This window comes from Thermobia domestica, chromosome 9 (genome assembly GCF_964235325.1).
Source record: "Thermobia domestica chromosome 9, izTheDome1.hap1.1, whole genome shotgun sequence".
Taxonomy (NCBI): Eukaryota; Metazoa; Arthropoda; class Insecta; order Zygentoma; family Lepismatidae; genus Thermobia; species Thermobia domestica.
In genome coordinates, this window is record NC_137462.1 from 13,433,059 (window position 1) to 13,445,807 (window position 12,749).

Genomic DNA, 12,749 nt, shown 5'->3' on the forward strand with positions numbered 1-12,749 from the left:
ACGCCACTGACCATAGGTATTGTCATTATTGGCAGGTTACTTACCGTAACGGAGAAACTTCCATGCACCACGGTCTTTACTAATCTCTTTGGCTTCCAGTACGATTTTACTGCTTTTATTTGGTTTGATTTTGAGTATAGCGTGCCGTTCAGCAGCAAGGCAATATGAGACGTGGACCTACAGTTTTAACGTGTGATCCGAAACATGAGCTCCCGCCGGGAATCGAACCTGGATCTCCCACGTCAAAGGCGCGTACGCTAACCGCTTAATCACGAGGAAGCTCTTTTGTGCTTTGCTACTGTACATCAATTGTAGTCTTCTTTGCCTCTCCCTCTTTTTCTTACCATCACATCCTCTGGCACGTCTCTCATGATACAATTCCTTCTTAGCCAATGTCCCAACCAGTTTCTCTTCGTCTCTTCAATAATTGTTCTTTTTTCTCTCACCATTTCTAACACCCTCTCTTTCGTCCTCCGCTCGACCCAGATAATTATCTCAGTTCTTCTCCACATCCACATTTTCAAACCTTCCACTCGTTTTTCATTAGTTGTGTGTATTGTGAAGTAACTGTGAAGTAACAGTGATGTGACTGTGAGATGACTGTGAACTATTGATTTAATTTGTTAAATTTTATTTTATTATTTTTTACGATTATCTTCTACAGTATCATGAACTCTTAAATTTCAACAGAACAAAACTTTTATTAGTGATGTACATTTCTAGACAGCTTGAATAAGCATGTATTTGTTAATTGTCGTTTCTGAAATTGTCAATAAACACGGTTAGTTTCCTTCTTGCTTTTCCGCGTTCCCTGACCCTTCCTAGTCGATTGAATGAAGTCATCGTTTCTCGATTAAGCAAAACCACGGGAGGACACATCGACAAAGGATATTCGCCACACGGTTTGGGAAGATGCAAGATCGTCGTGAGAAGCACATCGCACCATTGGAGAACGACCAACTCCACGTCTTAGGAATGCTATTCTGTTGGTTCATCGCCACAGATTCGTTTGAGCTTAACATGTGACTAGTGGAATGGATATGTAGGAGAACATTGTAGAAGACGCATCGTAAAGAGAGAACTCGACGCCCCTAGCAGTTCAACAGGATTGAGATCCAGTTGTTGACTGATACCAGCGCTTCCAGGTTCCTCCAGAGAAAGTCATACATCATCCTAGATGACCAGGACGACGCCAGTCTCATTGGAATATCAGGCTAGTGCTCATCCTTTGTTTCATAGTTTGAAACTTTCTTTCTCTCTCTGTCTCTCTCCTTTCCCACAACTAGTCATTCTCAAAATTGAAACATTTGAAACAGTCACTTCAAAATTGAAACAGTCACATCGCTGTTACTTCACAGTTACTTCGCAGTATTTTCCATGTTTCTGCCCCGAACAGTACAATACTCATACGAACAATTTTATGAGTATTTTTCTCAACTCTTTATTTAAAGTCCCACAAAGTAGACTTTTCGCCTACAAAATGTTTCTTTCGTCATTCCTATTCTTGCTTTTATTTCACGTTCACACTTGATATCATCAATAATAATACTCAGACCTTTGGCGTGGGAGACCCGGGTTCAATTCCCGGCGGGAGTTCATGTGGTCCGGATTCCCCGTTAATCAGTAGGTGCACGTCTCATATAGCCTCGCTGCTGAAAAGGGACGTTAAACTCAATAATCAACTCAACTCAACTACTCAAATATCAATTACTACACATCTTTTCTATTTTCTCTCCTCCTATTTCTATATTTGACGCCGACCGCTTTGTTCCAATCACTATGGCTTTTGTCTTTCTTTGTCATATTCTTCACAGTTCTTTGTCAAGTTTTATAACATCTTGTTGATATTCTTTTCAGATTCCGCCACAAGTGCCATAGCATCTCCATGCTTTGTTTCTCGTTTCGTGAGCAACACTGGATCCTACTCATTACTCAAGCTTTGAAGCGACGTTTCGGACATTTTCCTGAAATCAAACTCAATATTAAGGTGGATCACCACCCGGATGTCAGTACATATTTTAGCTCATTGCCTTAACTACTGCGCAATGAAACGTTACATATTATAAATATTGTACTATAAGATAGAGTATTGTTTCAGCTATAGCACAAGACACTGATTCATTTGGTTGTCTCTCCTGATATCGAAAAATGTAACAAATAAAAGAAAATATTTGATTCGTTTTACAATGAGCACACAAGATGGCACTTGCTGGTAGATCTTACTAGATGTGCTCCGTTTTATGAAATGTTCATTTGTATGTGTAAAGTATTTTAAGGTAGCAATCTTATTACGAAAGAGATATATTGTTTAACCGATTTTCGTGTTATGTTTCATATTTTATTTAAATATTAATTTACATTTAAGGAAATAGATTTTGAGACGAAACTTGCGGCGAACGCCATTATGCGTTGTTGCCAAATTTGTACGTTTACCGTAGTAGTCACAATAAGAAAATTCCTGGGTTCTAGCGTTGCAGTTCGAGAAGCGGAATCACGGTAAAGGTCGAAAATTAAGTTCTCCAGTAAGTATCTAAGCTGAATTCCATGATTACTCCCTTTATTATATGGCATCAGTAACCACTCGACACTATCTAGCAATGCCGCACTATTCAAGCAGCGTTTACCATAGCACCGAGAACACCTAGTGATCCACCTTAAGCCTTTTACGAGTAGGCTGAGTATGTTGTACTCAAAATCAATTTATCTACTACAGAAATCAAGTATTATAGCATTATCTGAGGTCTCATTTTCGGTTTTGTGGTGAGCAGCCCTGTGTAGATAATTAAGATCTGTTTAAATGAAGCCCTTAAGTAAAGTCCGGATAGGAAAATTTTTGTCCACGAGCTTTCACGTTGAAAATGGCCTGAAACAAGGAGATGCGTTGTTACCATTATTCAGTGGCGTACAGAAGGGGGGGCCCGGAGGGGCCGCTCCCCCCCAAAGAGGTCCGACAATGTACTTTGGTACTTTGATGTTTGTAATTTTTTATATACTTTTATGTTTATGTATTTTTTTGTTTGTAATTTTTCTATATGTACCTATAACAGCACTTGGGTCTCCCACAAACACACATCCTGGCTACGCTACTGCCATTATTATTTAACTTTGTCCTGGAATACGCTATAAAGAAAATCAAAGATAGCAACCAGGGTCTAAAGTTGAATGGTGTTCACCAAGTTATGCCATATGCTGATGATGTAAATTTAATAGGTGATGATAGGAGAATAATAGAAAGAAATGCAGAGATCTTATTAAACGCTTGCAGGGACATGGGTTTAGAAGTAAATGCAGAGAAAACTAAATACATAGAAGTGCGTCGGGACCGTAATACAGCAAATTATGGATGCGTTAGAATATCGAATAATACTTGTGGTAAAGTGGATACTTTCAAATATCTAGGTTCAATATTAACAGACGAAAATCATATTCACGAAGAAATTAAATGTCGACTAAAAGCAGGGAATTCGTGTTTTATTCGGTTCAAAATCTCTTGTAGTCGCGAAGTCTGTCGAGGAATTTCAAGTTTAAGATATATAAAACGATAATCGTTACTGTTGTTCTGTATGGTTGCGAAACATGGTCGCTTACTCTGAGGGAAGAACATAGACTGAAAGTATTTGAGAACAACATCCTGAGACTAATATTCGGACCCAAGAGGAACGGGAATGGGGAATGGCGGATACTTCATAACGAGGAACTACATAATTTATATGGTTTACCGATTGTTAGGGTCGTCAAGTCTAGGAGGCTTAGGTGGGCAGGTCATGTAGCTAGGATGGAAGAAAGTAGAAACGCTTTCAGTCTTGACTGGAAGATCAATCGGAAAACGACCATTAGGAAAAACCTAGGTGCAGATGGGAGGACAATATTAAGATGGATCTCGCAGAAGTAGGAATACAAAGTAGAAACTGGATCTAATAAGCTAAGGATAGAAGTCAGTGAAGAGCTTTTGTGAACGCGGCATTGAACCTCCGCGTTCCGTAGGCCATAGAGCTAGTTAGTTAGTTATCCGTGCGTAGTGTAGTGGCTAACGCTCTCGCCTTTGCGGTGCAAGCGGTCCCGGATTCGATTCCCGGTGGGGACACTCGATAGAAAAGATGTAATACCTTTTTCAGCTCAGCTATCCTGAGCGAGGTTTTTCCTGGATTTTTCGCATTCACACCAGGCAAATGCCGGGATGATACTTAACATAACATTCCCAGGTCACTTCCTTCCCCATGATTTTTCTACCTCTCCATTTCCCCGAATAGTGTGATCGCAGAGTTACGTCATGCCTCATGTATGTGTGATTGGCTTACATGGCCATGGATTGCCGAAAGCTCAGAAATATAATTCCTAATTCTAATCCTAATAGATTCTGCGGGGACAAGAATACGTGAAGTTTCCATTTCTGCTACTACGGCTAAACCAAGTTTGTGAAACATTAAAATATTTTTCACTTTACTTTTAGTACACCCTGTGCAATTATAGGACGAAATGTCAAAGTGAAAGGATCATACGATTCCAAGACTCTCTTAATTTCTTAGCACCTTCACTCCCTCTCTTCAATCCTCTCGCCAGAAGCTTCAATCTTTTATTTACTTTTTTTGCTGTTGTCCGGTGCTGGCGGTAGGTAAAGAAATATTAAGGTTTGTAGGTTAAGCCATTTCTCGGCGACTACAACTCAAAGACTCGTCATAAACATTAAAGTGTTCTTTTTTTCTTTCTTTCTTTCTTTCTTGTAGTCTTTCGAAAAGTGATAGCTCGTCTTTTCTTCACATATCAGACGACCAGGAAAGAAAAATTCTGGCCGTGAATAATGGTGTAAATGAGAGAAAATTAGAAGAAGAAATAAAACTAACAGCTTAGAGACAGAGAGAGACGAGTTAAAAGAAGATTATGCTACATGTACTTTCGCCGAGTACACAACACCAACGCAGAAAGTGTCATGGAGAAATGGAAAAAGAAAATAACTGGGAAATAAGATCATTCCGTAGAAGAATTCAAGGTTCAATCTTCTTACAAAAGATTTAATATACAGGGTATTAATGAACCACAGCCACAATCTTTAAAAGATGCTGAAAAGTGCATAGTTTCAGAGGTAGGACTGTCCAAAAGTGTGCAATATATAAATCGTAACAGGCGTTATTTAGAACACGAGGAACCATGGAATGACGGCAATGGCGTGCAAGGGTTTTCCCACAGGTCATAATTCCCAGACATTTTCCCAACAGAATTCCCAGATATGCACGGACTTAAAGATGATTTCAAAGTAGACAAAAAGCAAGCTTTGACAGTAAACACAAAATGCATTGACGAGAAGTCAAAAGTATTAGGAATAACTAGTTCTATGGTGTACGAACTAATGCATGATATGGATGTATTTTTTATACTTTGGACGGAAATAATTCCGAATATATGCACTTTTCTGCACATACCCACATGAACTTCTTTTTTTTTTTATTTTGATGTGAGGAATCATCTCTTAAAATTTGTTCTTATATTTCATTAACATACTGTATATATTTTTTTTTTTAAAGTGCTATCTCATTAAAACTTTAGGTGTTAAAGTATTGGTGGTGAATGTTGAATAGGTGTTAAAATGGTCTGGCAAACGTGTACCTTCCGATAACTGCGTCCTGTCCATCTGGTAAGATTCCAATCAAAATTGAAATATATATATATATATATATATATATATATATATATATATATATATATATATATATATATATAGTCTATATATATAAGATTTGCAGAAGACGAACCAGTATTTACCAGCGACAAAGCGTGTGTAACGATTCTGGAAGAATATTTTCTTTTGGCCTGTGACCAGTAGCGTACCCAGGAATTTATTTCGGGGGGGGGGTCCAAACTAAGTATGAAGGTATTTTATATTAAAATTCCTAAAATTGCCCCTAAAACTAGGCTAAATTTTTAAAAAGTCGAAATTTCGGGGGGTCCGGACCCCCGTGACCCCCCCTGCGTACGTCCCTGCCTGTGACTTCACATGAAATTTCAGAATTCATAAAGAAAGGAAACTAAGATGAAACACACTGATTCCTCTTTATATTAGATAGAATTTTGTCAAAATTTTAAGTCATGTTTGGCTCCTTCATATTTAATAAAGTGTTTCTGTCTTTTGATGAATAAATGTTCACAAAAAAACTTAATTGTGATAAATGAATACATGTTTATTTGCACTAACTACACAACAACTGAATACTTACAACTTACTGTTATATTGCATTTTTTGTGCGAATTCCGGAGGACCGTCTTGTATGGATCTCCTGGTGCTCAACTTGCTGACACTCACACACACACACTGTTTTTTTTAACAAAAGAGAAACGTTATGCGAATATAATGACAATGATACAAACTCACAATAAAAGTCTCTACATTCTCCCCTCTCTTGATTGAACCAAGTCAATCAACTTACACATAATCCACATTCTCACTTTTAGGTAAAGGTACAATTTTAGTAATTGGTCTCTTAACAGTCCCTGTCTTACACTTTACACTCACTACTATCACTAGTCCATCTTTTCCCGGAAACACTTGTTGAATGACACCTAATTTCCATGAGAATGGAGGAGTATGGTCTTCTTTGATTAGAACCACATCTCCAATAGAAATATTAGGTTGTTTTGTTGTCCATTTTCTTCTCTGCTGTAGTTCATGTAGATAATCCTGAAACCATCTTTTCCAAAAATGCTGCTTCATCTTCTGAAGGTGATTCCATCTTGATAATCTGTTGGTCGGAATGTCCACTAGATCTGGTTCAGGAATGCTCATCAAAGGTTCACCAATAAGGAAATGTCCTGGCGACAAAAATGAAGGATCATCGGGATCATTGGATAGAACGGTGATTGGTCTTGAATTCAAACAGGCTTCTATTTGTGTTATAACTGTGTTGAGTTCTTCAAATGTCAAAATCGTGCAACCTACTATCCTTCTTAAATGAAACTTAAATGACTTCACTGCACTTTCCCAAATGCCTGCAAAATGACTTGCTCTGGGTGGAATGAAATGCCATGTAAATCCTTCTTGCACTGCAACATCTTGAACTGAGTTTTGAAATTGTTGTGAACTGAGTACTTGTTGAAGCTCCTTAAGTTCTCGCTGAGCTCCAATGAAATTGGTTCCGTTGTCACTATAGATGTTCGAAAATTTGCCTCTTCTGGATACAAATCTTCGAAGAGCTGCTAAAAATGCTTGACTACTCAAATCACTCACTAACTCCATATGAATCGCTTTGGTTGCTAAGCACACGAATATTGCAACATACGCCTTTGTCACTTTACGAGATCTAGTTCCTTGCTTAATCATTAGGGGACCGGCGAAATCCACCCCTACGTGAATAAAAGCTCGAGCTGGCTGTACTCGTGCTGATGGTAATTGACCCATGAGTTGTTCTGAGGCTGACGCTTTCAATTTAAAACAAACTAGACACTGATGAATGATAGATCGAACGACTTGTTTAGCTCGTGGGATCCAATATTTTTGCCTCAATGATGAAATCAATAACTGCGGTCCAGCATGTAACAATCTTCTATGTTCCGCTTCAATTATCAATTTGGTGAGATGCTCTTTAGGTGGTAAGATGATCTGATGTCGGCTATCATACGGCAAGTCAGAGTTTTTTAGCCGTCCTCCCACTCGTAGCAACTGTTCGTTATCTACAAATGGATACAAAGATTTAAGTTCACTTTGGGATGAAACTTGACCTGACGAAGCTAAGTCCTTGAATTCTTGCGAATAACTAACCTGTTGGATTAGCTTAATGCATTGTTGTAAAGTATCACTAATTTCAGTAGTGGAAATAGTTCCTACTTTCTTCTCGTTGCGATTTTTACAATTATAAATAAAACGACGACACAAACAAATAACTCGCAATAGTTTCCACAATGATTAAAATTTTTCCAGAAAGCTTATGCCACCTTCATAACTGACTAAAGATATGCTCGTTACTTTCCTTTCTTCTGGAACATCTTCGTCTACCACTTCTGATTGTTCGGGCCATGCAGATGATTCAAGCCATGCGGGTCCATGCCACCAAATATCTGTTTCCTTCAACTGTTTCGGATCCATTCCCCGTGTAATAATGTCGGCTGGATTGTCCATTGACGACACATGATGCCACTGGTTGACTGATGTGATCTCCTGTATCTCTGCAACCCTGTTTGCCACGAACTCCTTCCATCTGGCAGCTGGAGATGATATCCATGCAAGCACTATTTTTGAATCGGTCCAGAAGTAAGTACTATTCACTGAAATGTTTAATATCGGAATTATTTTCCGATACAGCCTGTTCAAAAGTACTGCCGCACAAAGTTCAAGTCTTGGTAACGTTACCTTTTTAATAGGAGCTATTTTCGATTTAGAACCCAAAAGTTTAACAGTAGTTTAGCCTGAAATGTCCACAGTTTTAACATAAATGCAAAAGCCATACGCAAGTTGACTGCTGTCAGCAAACCCAGGCATCTCGACATGAACATAATTCTTCAATACTACACTACTATCAATTTGTATTTCGTTAACACTTGGAAGATGATGACACAGGTCTAACCATTGCTGATAGAGCTCTGATGGTATTTGATCATCCCAATTGATCTTATGGATCCACATTTGTTGTAAGAAAATCTTGAACGGAGTAACTACAGGGCTTATAAGTCCTAAAGGATCAAATATTTTTGCTATTGTCGAAGTCACTTGACGTTTGGTTGGTATGTTGGTCGTGAGACATTCTTTAACTGACTTGTTGGTGATGAGAAGCTTATCTGATGCAGGATTCCACGATAAACCCAATGTTGAAACACCTGACTCGGACTCAAATTCAAACGGTAAGTGAATTTCCCTATGTTCTTCTGGCACTGCTTCCAACAATGCTGGTTCGTTCGAACACCATTTTCTTAAAGTAAACCCACCGCTTTGCAATAATTGAATAAGTTCTTTCTGAAGTTTTAACGCCAGTTCAACGTTATGACATCCTGAGCTTACATCATCCATATAAAAATCACGTTCCAATACTGTCGCTGCTTGAGGATATTTACTTCTTTCTTCTTCCGCTAACCTTCGAAGACACGCCGTCGCCAAATATGGTGATGATGCTTCACCATATGTGACCCGCTGCAACTCATAAATCTTGACTGGTTCCACTGATGAATATCTCCACAGAATTTTTTGAAGTCCAATGTCATCTTCATGAACTTTAATCATTCGATACATTGACTGAATATCCGCCGTAAAAGCAATAGGAAAGGTTCGAAATCTCGTGACAATTGAATGTAAATCTTGCTGGATTGTTGGTCCTGTCATAAGTATGTCGTTTAATGAAACTCCCGTTGAAGTCTTTGCAGAAGCGTCGAACACCACTCTTAGCTTTGTTGTGGTACTGGATGGTTTCAATACTGCATGATGTGGCAGATAACATTTCATACCATTATCTTCATGTTCTTCTTTCACTGGTTTCATATGATCTATTTCTTCATATTCCCTCATAAAGTTACAGTACTGTTCGTTAATTTCTGGACACTGCTGCAACCGTCTTTCTAGCTGGTAAAATCTACGAAGAGCTAAATTATATGATTCTCCTAATGGTTTATGGCTTGGCTTAATTGGCAGACGTACAACGAATCGACCACTGCTATCTCTGGTTGTGTTTTCCTCAAAGTGTCGTTCACATTGCCTTTCTTCTTGAGTCATGACTGTTGAATGTATAGTTTCGAGCTCCCAAAATGTCTGTAACTGTCTATCAAGGCTACTTTCTTGCACAAAAAATGACACTTGAGGTATACTAGAATCTCTTGTTGTAGGAACTTTACCCGCTAAAATGTACCCAAATTCAGTCTCTTGTACTACTGGATAATTCCCTGGTCTAGTTAGTTTATGTGATCGCAAAATGTCCAGAAACACTTCCGCGCCTAACAAAATGTCAATAGTATCTGGTTGGTGAAAGTTTGGATCTGCATACACTATGTCTGTCGGCAAGTTCCAATCAGCATGATCTATTGGCCTACTTGGAATGTTGTCTGTTATTTTGAGCAAAACTAAACAGTTTACATCAATTGCAAATTCACGAATTCTTGATTCTATATGTACATCTACACAATACTTTGTTTCACTAATCACACTATTAATACCTTGAATTGGAACTCGGTGTTTATTTTTAGGTAGACGCAACCTTTGAACTAAATCTTCAGTTACAAAATTACTTTGACTGCCAGAATCTAATAATACTCTACACGGATGTAATTTACCATTTGCATCTCGTACATTTACTATAGCAGTAGATAACATAACAGTAACATTTGGTTTTCCCTTAAAAATGCAATAAGAACCTTGTGTCATATTTTCCCTATTCGTATTAGAATGACTCGAAAAATTTCTTGATTGTGAATTAGCAACACTGGTGTTCTCATCTGATTTTGACATTACGTCATAATGCAGCAAGGTATTATGCCTTTTGGAGCATCGTTTACAGCCACCTGATCTGCACGTTTTTACTTTACATTCTTTTTTGAGGCAGTTGAAACACAATAAATTATCTCGAACATAGTCTTGTCTTTCTTTTGCTTCAGCGTTTAAAAATGCAGGACATTTAAACAACTGATGTATTAGGTTTTGTTTACAAAAGTTACAGAAAGACTGAGTTGTCACGTATGATTTGGTTGTTTTTTCTTTTTGTTTTGGTTCAGCACTCTGTCTATTTTTATCGCCCCTTGACCTTGACACTGCTTCCTGCGATGGTGTATTTTTTTATAGTTTCAAATGCTTGACACCTACGTTCCAAGAAAGCAAAGAACTCTGATAAGTGAGGGAAAGAATGATCTGTGATTTGTAACTCCCACGCACGCCTAGTGTTACTGTCTAATTGTGAAACGAAATGTTGAACTAACAAAACCTCTTCTAGTGGTGTCTGCAAATCTAAAGCTCGTAATGCATTCAAGTTACTAGTAGCTGTATTAATAAATTCTCTTAATTCTGATGTAGTTTCCTTTGTGATACATTTAATATGTAACAAATTACGGACATGAGTAGCTGCAATCAAACGTTTATTTTCATACCTGTCTTTCAATAATTGCCATGCAATTTTATAATTAGCTTCTGTAACTTGCAGATTCGCTATTAAATCATACGCTTCCCCTCTCAATGCACTCCTAAGGTAATGGAACTTTTGCAACACTGACACGTTATCGTTATTATGAATCATAACTTTAAAATTGTCTGAAAATGAAAGCCAATTTTCGTATCGTCCTTCAAATGATGGCAATTCAACACGAGGCAATTTTAATTGATCATTTGGCACCTGATTCTCATTTTTCGAGGAATTGTTTGAATGAGATTCCTGGCTACGCTGAATAATAAAATCCTCTAGTTGCGCTAATACATCATAGTAACTGGTTTCAAACTCCTCCCTATATGCATCGTCCTCTACTTGTTCGTAATTTATTTCTAACTGTGATTGTACTTCATCGAACTTTTTATACAACTCAATCATCGCAGTCTTACGTACTTTCACCTGACTAATTGTAGTTGTTGAATTAATATTACTTACGTAGTTTTGAATTCTTGTCAGTTGACTTTTGCACACACCACGTTGTTTCACTAACTTGCTTCTTTCTGAGTCCTCCATCTTGAAAAATATTGTAAGTCCACACTAACTAATAAACCATAGTCCACACACAAGTCCACACTGATGAACGTGTTCTCACTTATGTCTATTCACATAGTTTCCAGAAGAATTAATAAATGTCACTGCGCACATGAACAGAACTAAACAAAGAGCAATGTAACAATTGTTCACATACACATTCACAGTTTGTATCAAACGCTAGTTCACTGTGATCCGGCCCGGAGAACCAATGTTTCTGTCTTTTGATGAATAAATGTTCACAAAAAAACTTAATTGTGATAAATGAATACATGTTTATTTGCACTAACTACACAACAACTGAATACTTACAACTTACTGTTATATTGCATTTTTTGTACGAATTCCGGAGGACCGTCTTGTATGGATCTCCTGGTGCTCAACTTGCTGACACTCACACACACACACTGTTTTTTTTAACAAAAGAGAAACGTTATGCGAATATAATGGCAATGATACAAACTCACTATAAAAGTCTCTACATAAAGTCATGCATGAATTCAAAACAGTGGTGTCATTACAGGTTTTGCCAGGGGGAAACAAGAATGACCACCAACATAAGACTCACGTTTTAATTAATATAATAGTATATAATTCATTAAAAAAAAAACATGTATTTCTGAAACTCAGGGAGGCTAATTGCTCGTCCTGCCCACCAAAAATGATGCCCCTGATTCTCAACCTTGTTTATTTTAATTTTAAACTATAATTCGCCATAATGTATCTGCTAATATAATACAAAACATTGTTCATGGAAATTTAGTTTCATCATAATCAGGAGAAATTCGACAAAGGAATGAAACACAAAGGAATGTAGATTACAGCAAAAACAAAAGTTTTAATCAAATCAAAAGACTTATATCAGTGGCGTAGGGAAGGGGGGCCGCCCCCCCAAAGAGTCCGACAATGTACTTTGGTACTTTTATGTTCGTATTTTTTTACATATATTTTTATGTTTATATATTTTTTGTTAGTAATTTTTCTGTGTACCTATAACAGCACTTGGCCCCCCAAACACACATCCTGGCTACGATACGGACTTGCTTTAATCATTGTCTCTTATCCTAAAGAACGTAAGAATAGGACATTAAAACAAAAAGTCTTTTCATGAAATTT

The 12,749-nt window shown here is 37.7% G+C and overlaps 2 protein-coding genes across 2 annotated transcripts; both read right to left on the reverse strand.

Annotated features, from left to right (window-relative positions):
- Positions 1-6,415: 6,415 nt before the first annotated feature.
- LOC145694310 (uncharacterized) lies at positions 6,416-8,104 on the reverse strand. Its single transcript, XM_081770398.1, has 2 exons — positions 7,952-8,104; positions 6,416-7,747 (listed from the first exon to the last, which is right to left on the reverse strand). The coding sequence occupies exons 1-2, from the start codon at positions 8,102-8,104 to the stop codon at positions 6,416-6,418; spliced, it is 1,485 nt and encodes a 494-aa protein (XP_081626524.1).
- Positions 8,105-8,386: 282 nt separating this feature from the next.
- Positions 8,387-11,615, reverse strand: LOC145694311 (uncharacterized). Its single transcript, XM_081770399.1, has 2 exons — positions 11,094-11,615; positions 8,387-10,300 (listed from the first exon to the last, which is right to left on the reverse strand). Exons 1-2 carry the CDS (start codon positions 11,613-11,615, stop codon positions 8,387-8,389), a joined length of 2,436 nt encoding a protein of 811 aa, XP_081626525.1.
- Between the last annotated feature and the right edge of the window lie 1,134 nt (positions 11,616-12,749).

Excerpts from the sequence above, each read along its gene's own strand:
- LOC145694310 (XM_081770398.1), bottom strand. The coding sequence starts at position 8,104 with ATGGACAATCCAGCCGACATTATTACACGGGGAATGGATCCGAAACAG. Across the intron at positions 7,748-7,951 it reads ATGTTCCAGAAGAAAGGAAA|GTTAGTTATTCGCAAGAATT; the intron begins GTAACGAGCATA and ends CTAATCCAACAG.
- LOC145694311 (XM_081770399.1), bottom strand. The coding sequence starts at position 11,615 with ATGGAGGACTCAGAAAGAAGCAAGTTAGTGAAACAACGTGGTGTGTGC. Across the intron at positions 10,301-11,093 it reads ATTTAATAGCGAATCTGCAA|GGAAAACCAAATGTTACTGT; the intron begins GTTACAGAAGCT and ends TGCATTTTTAAG.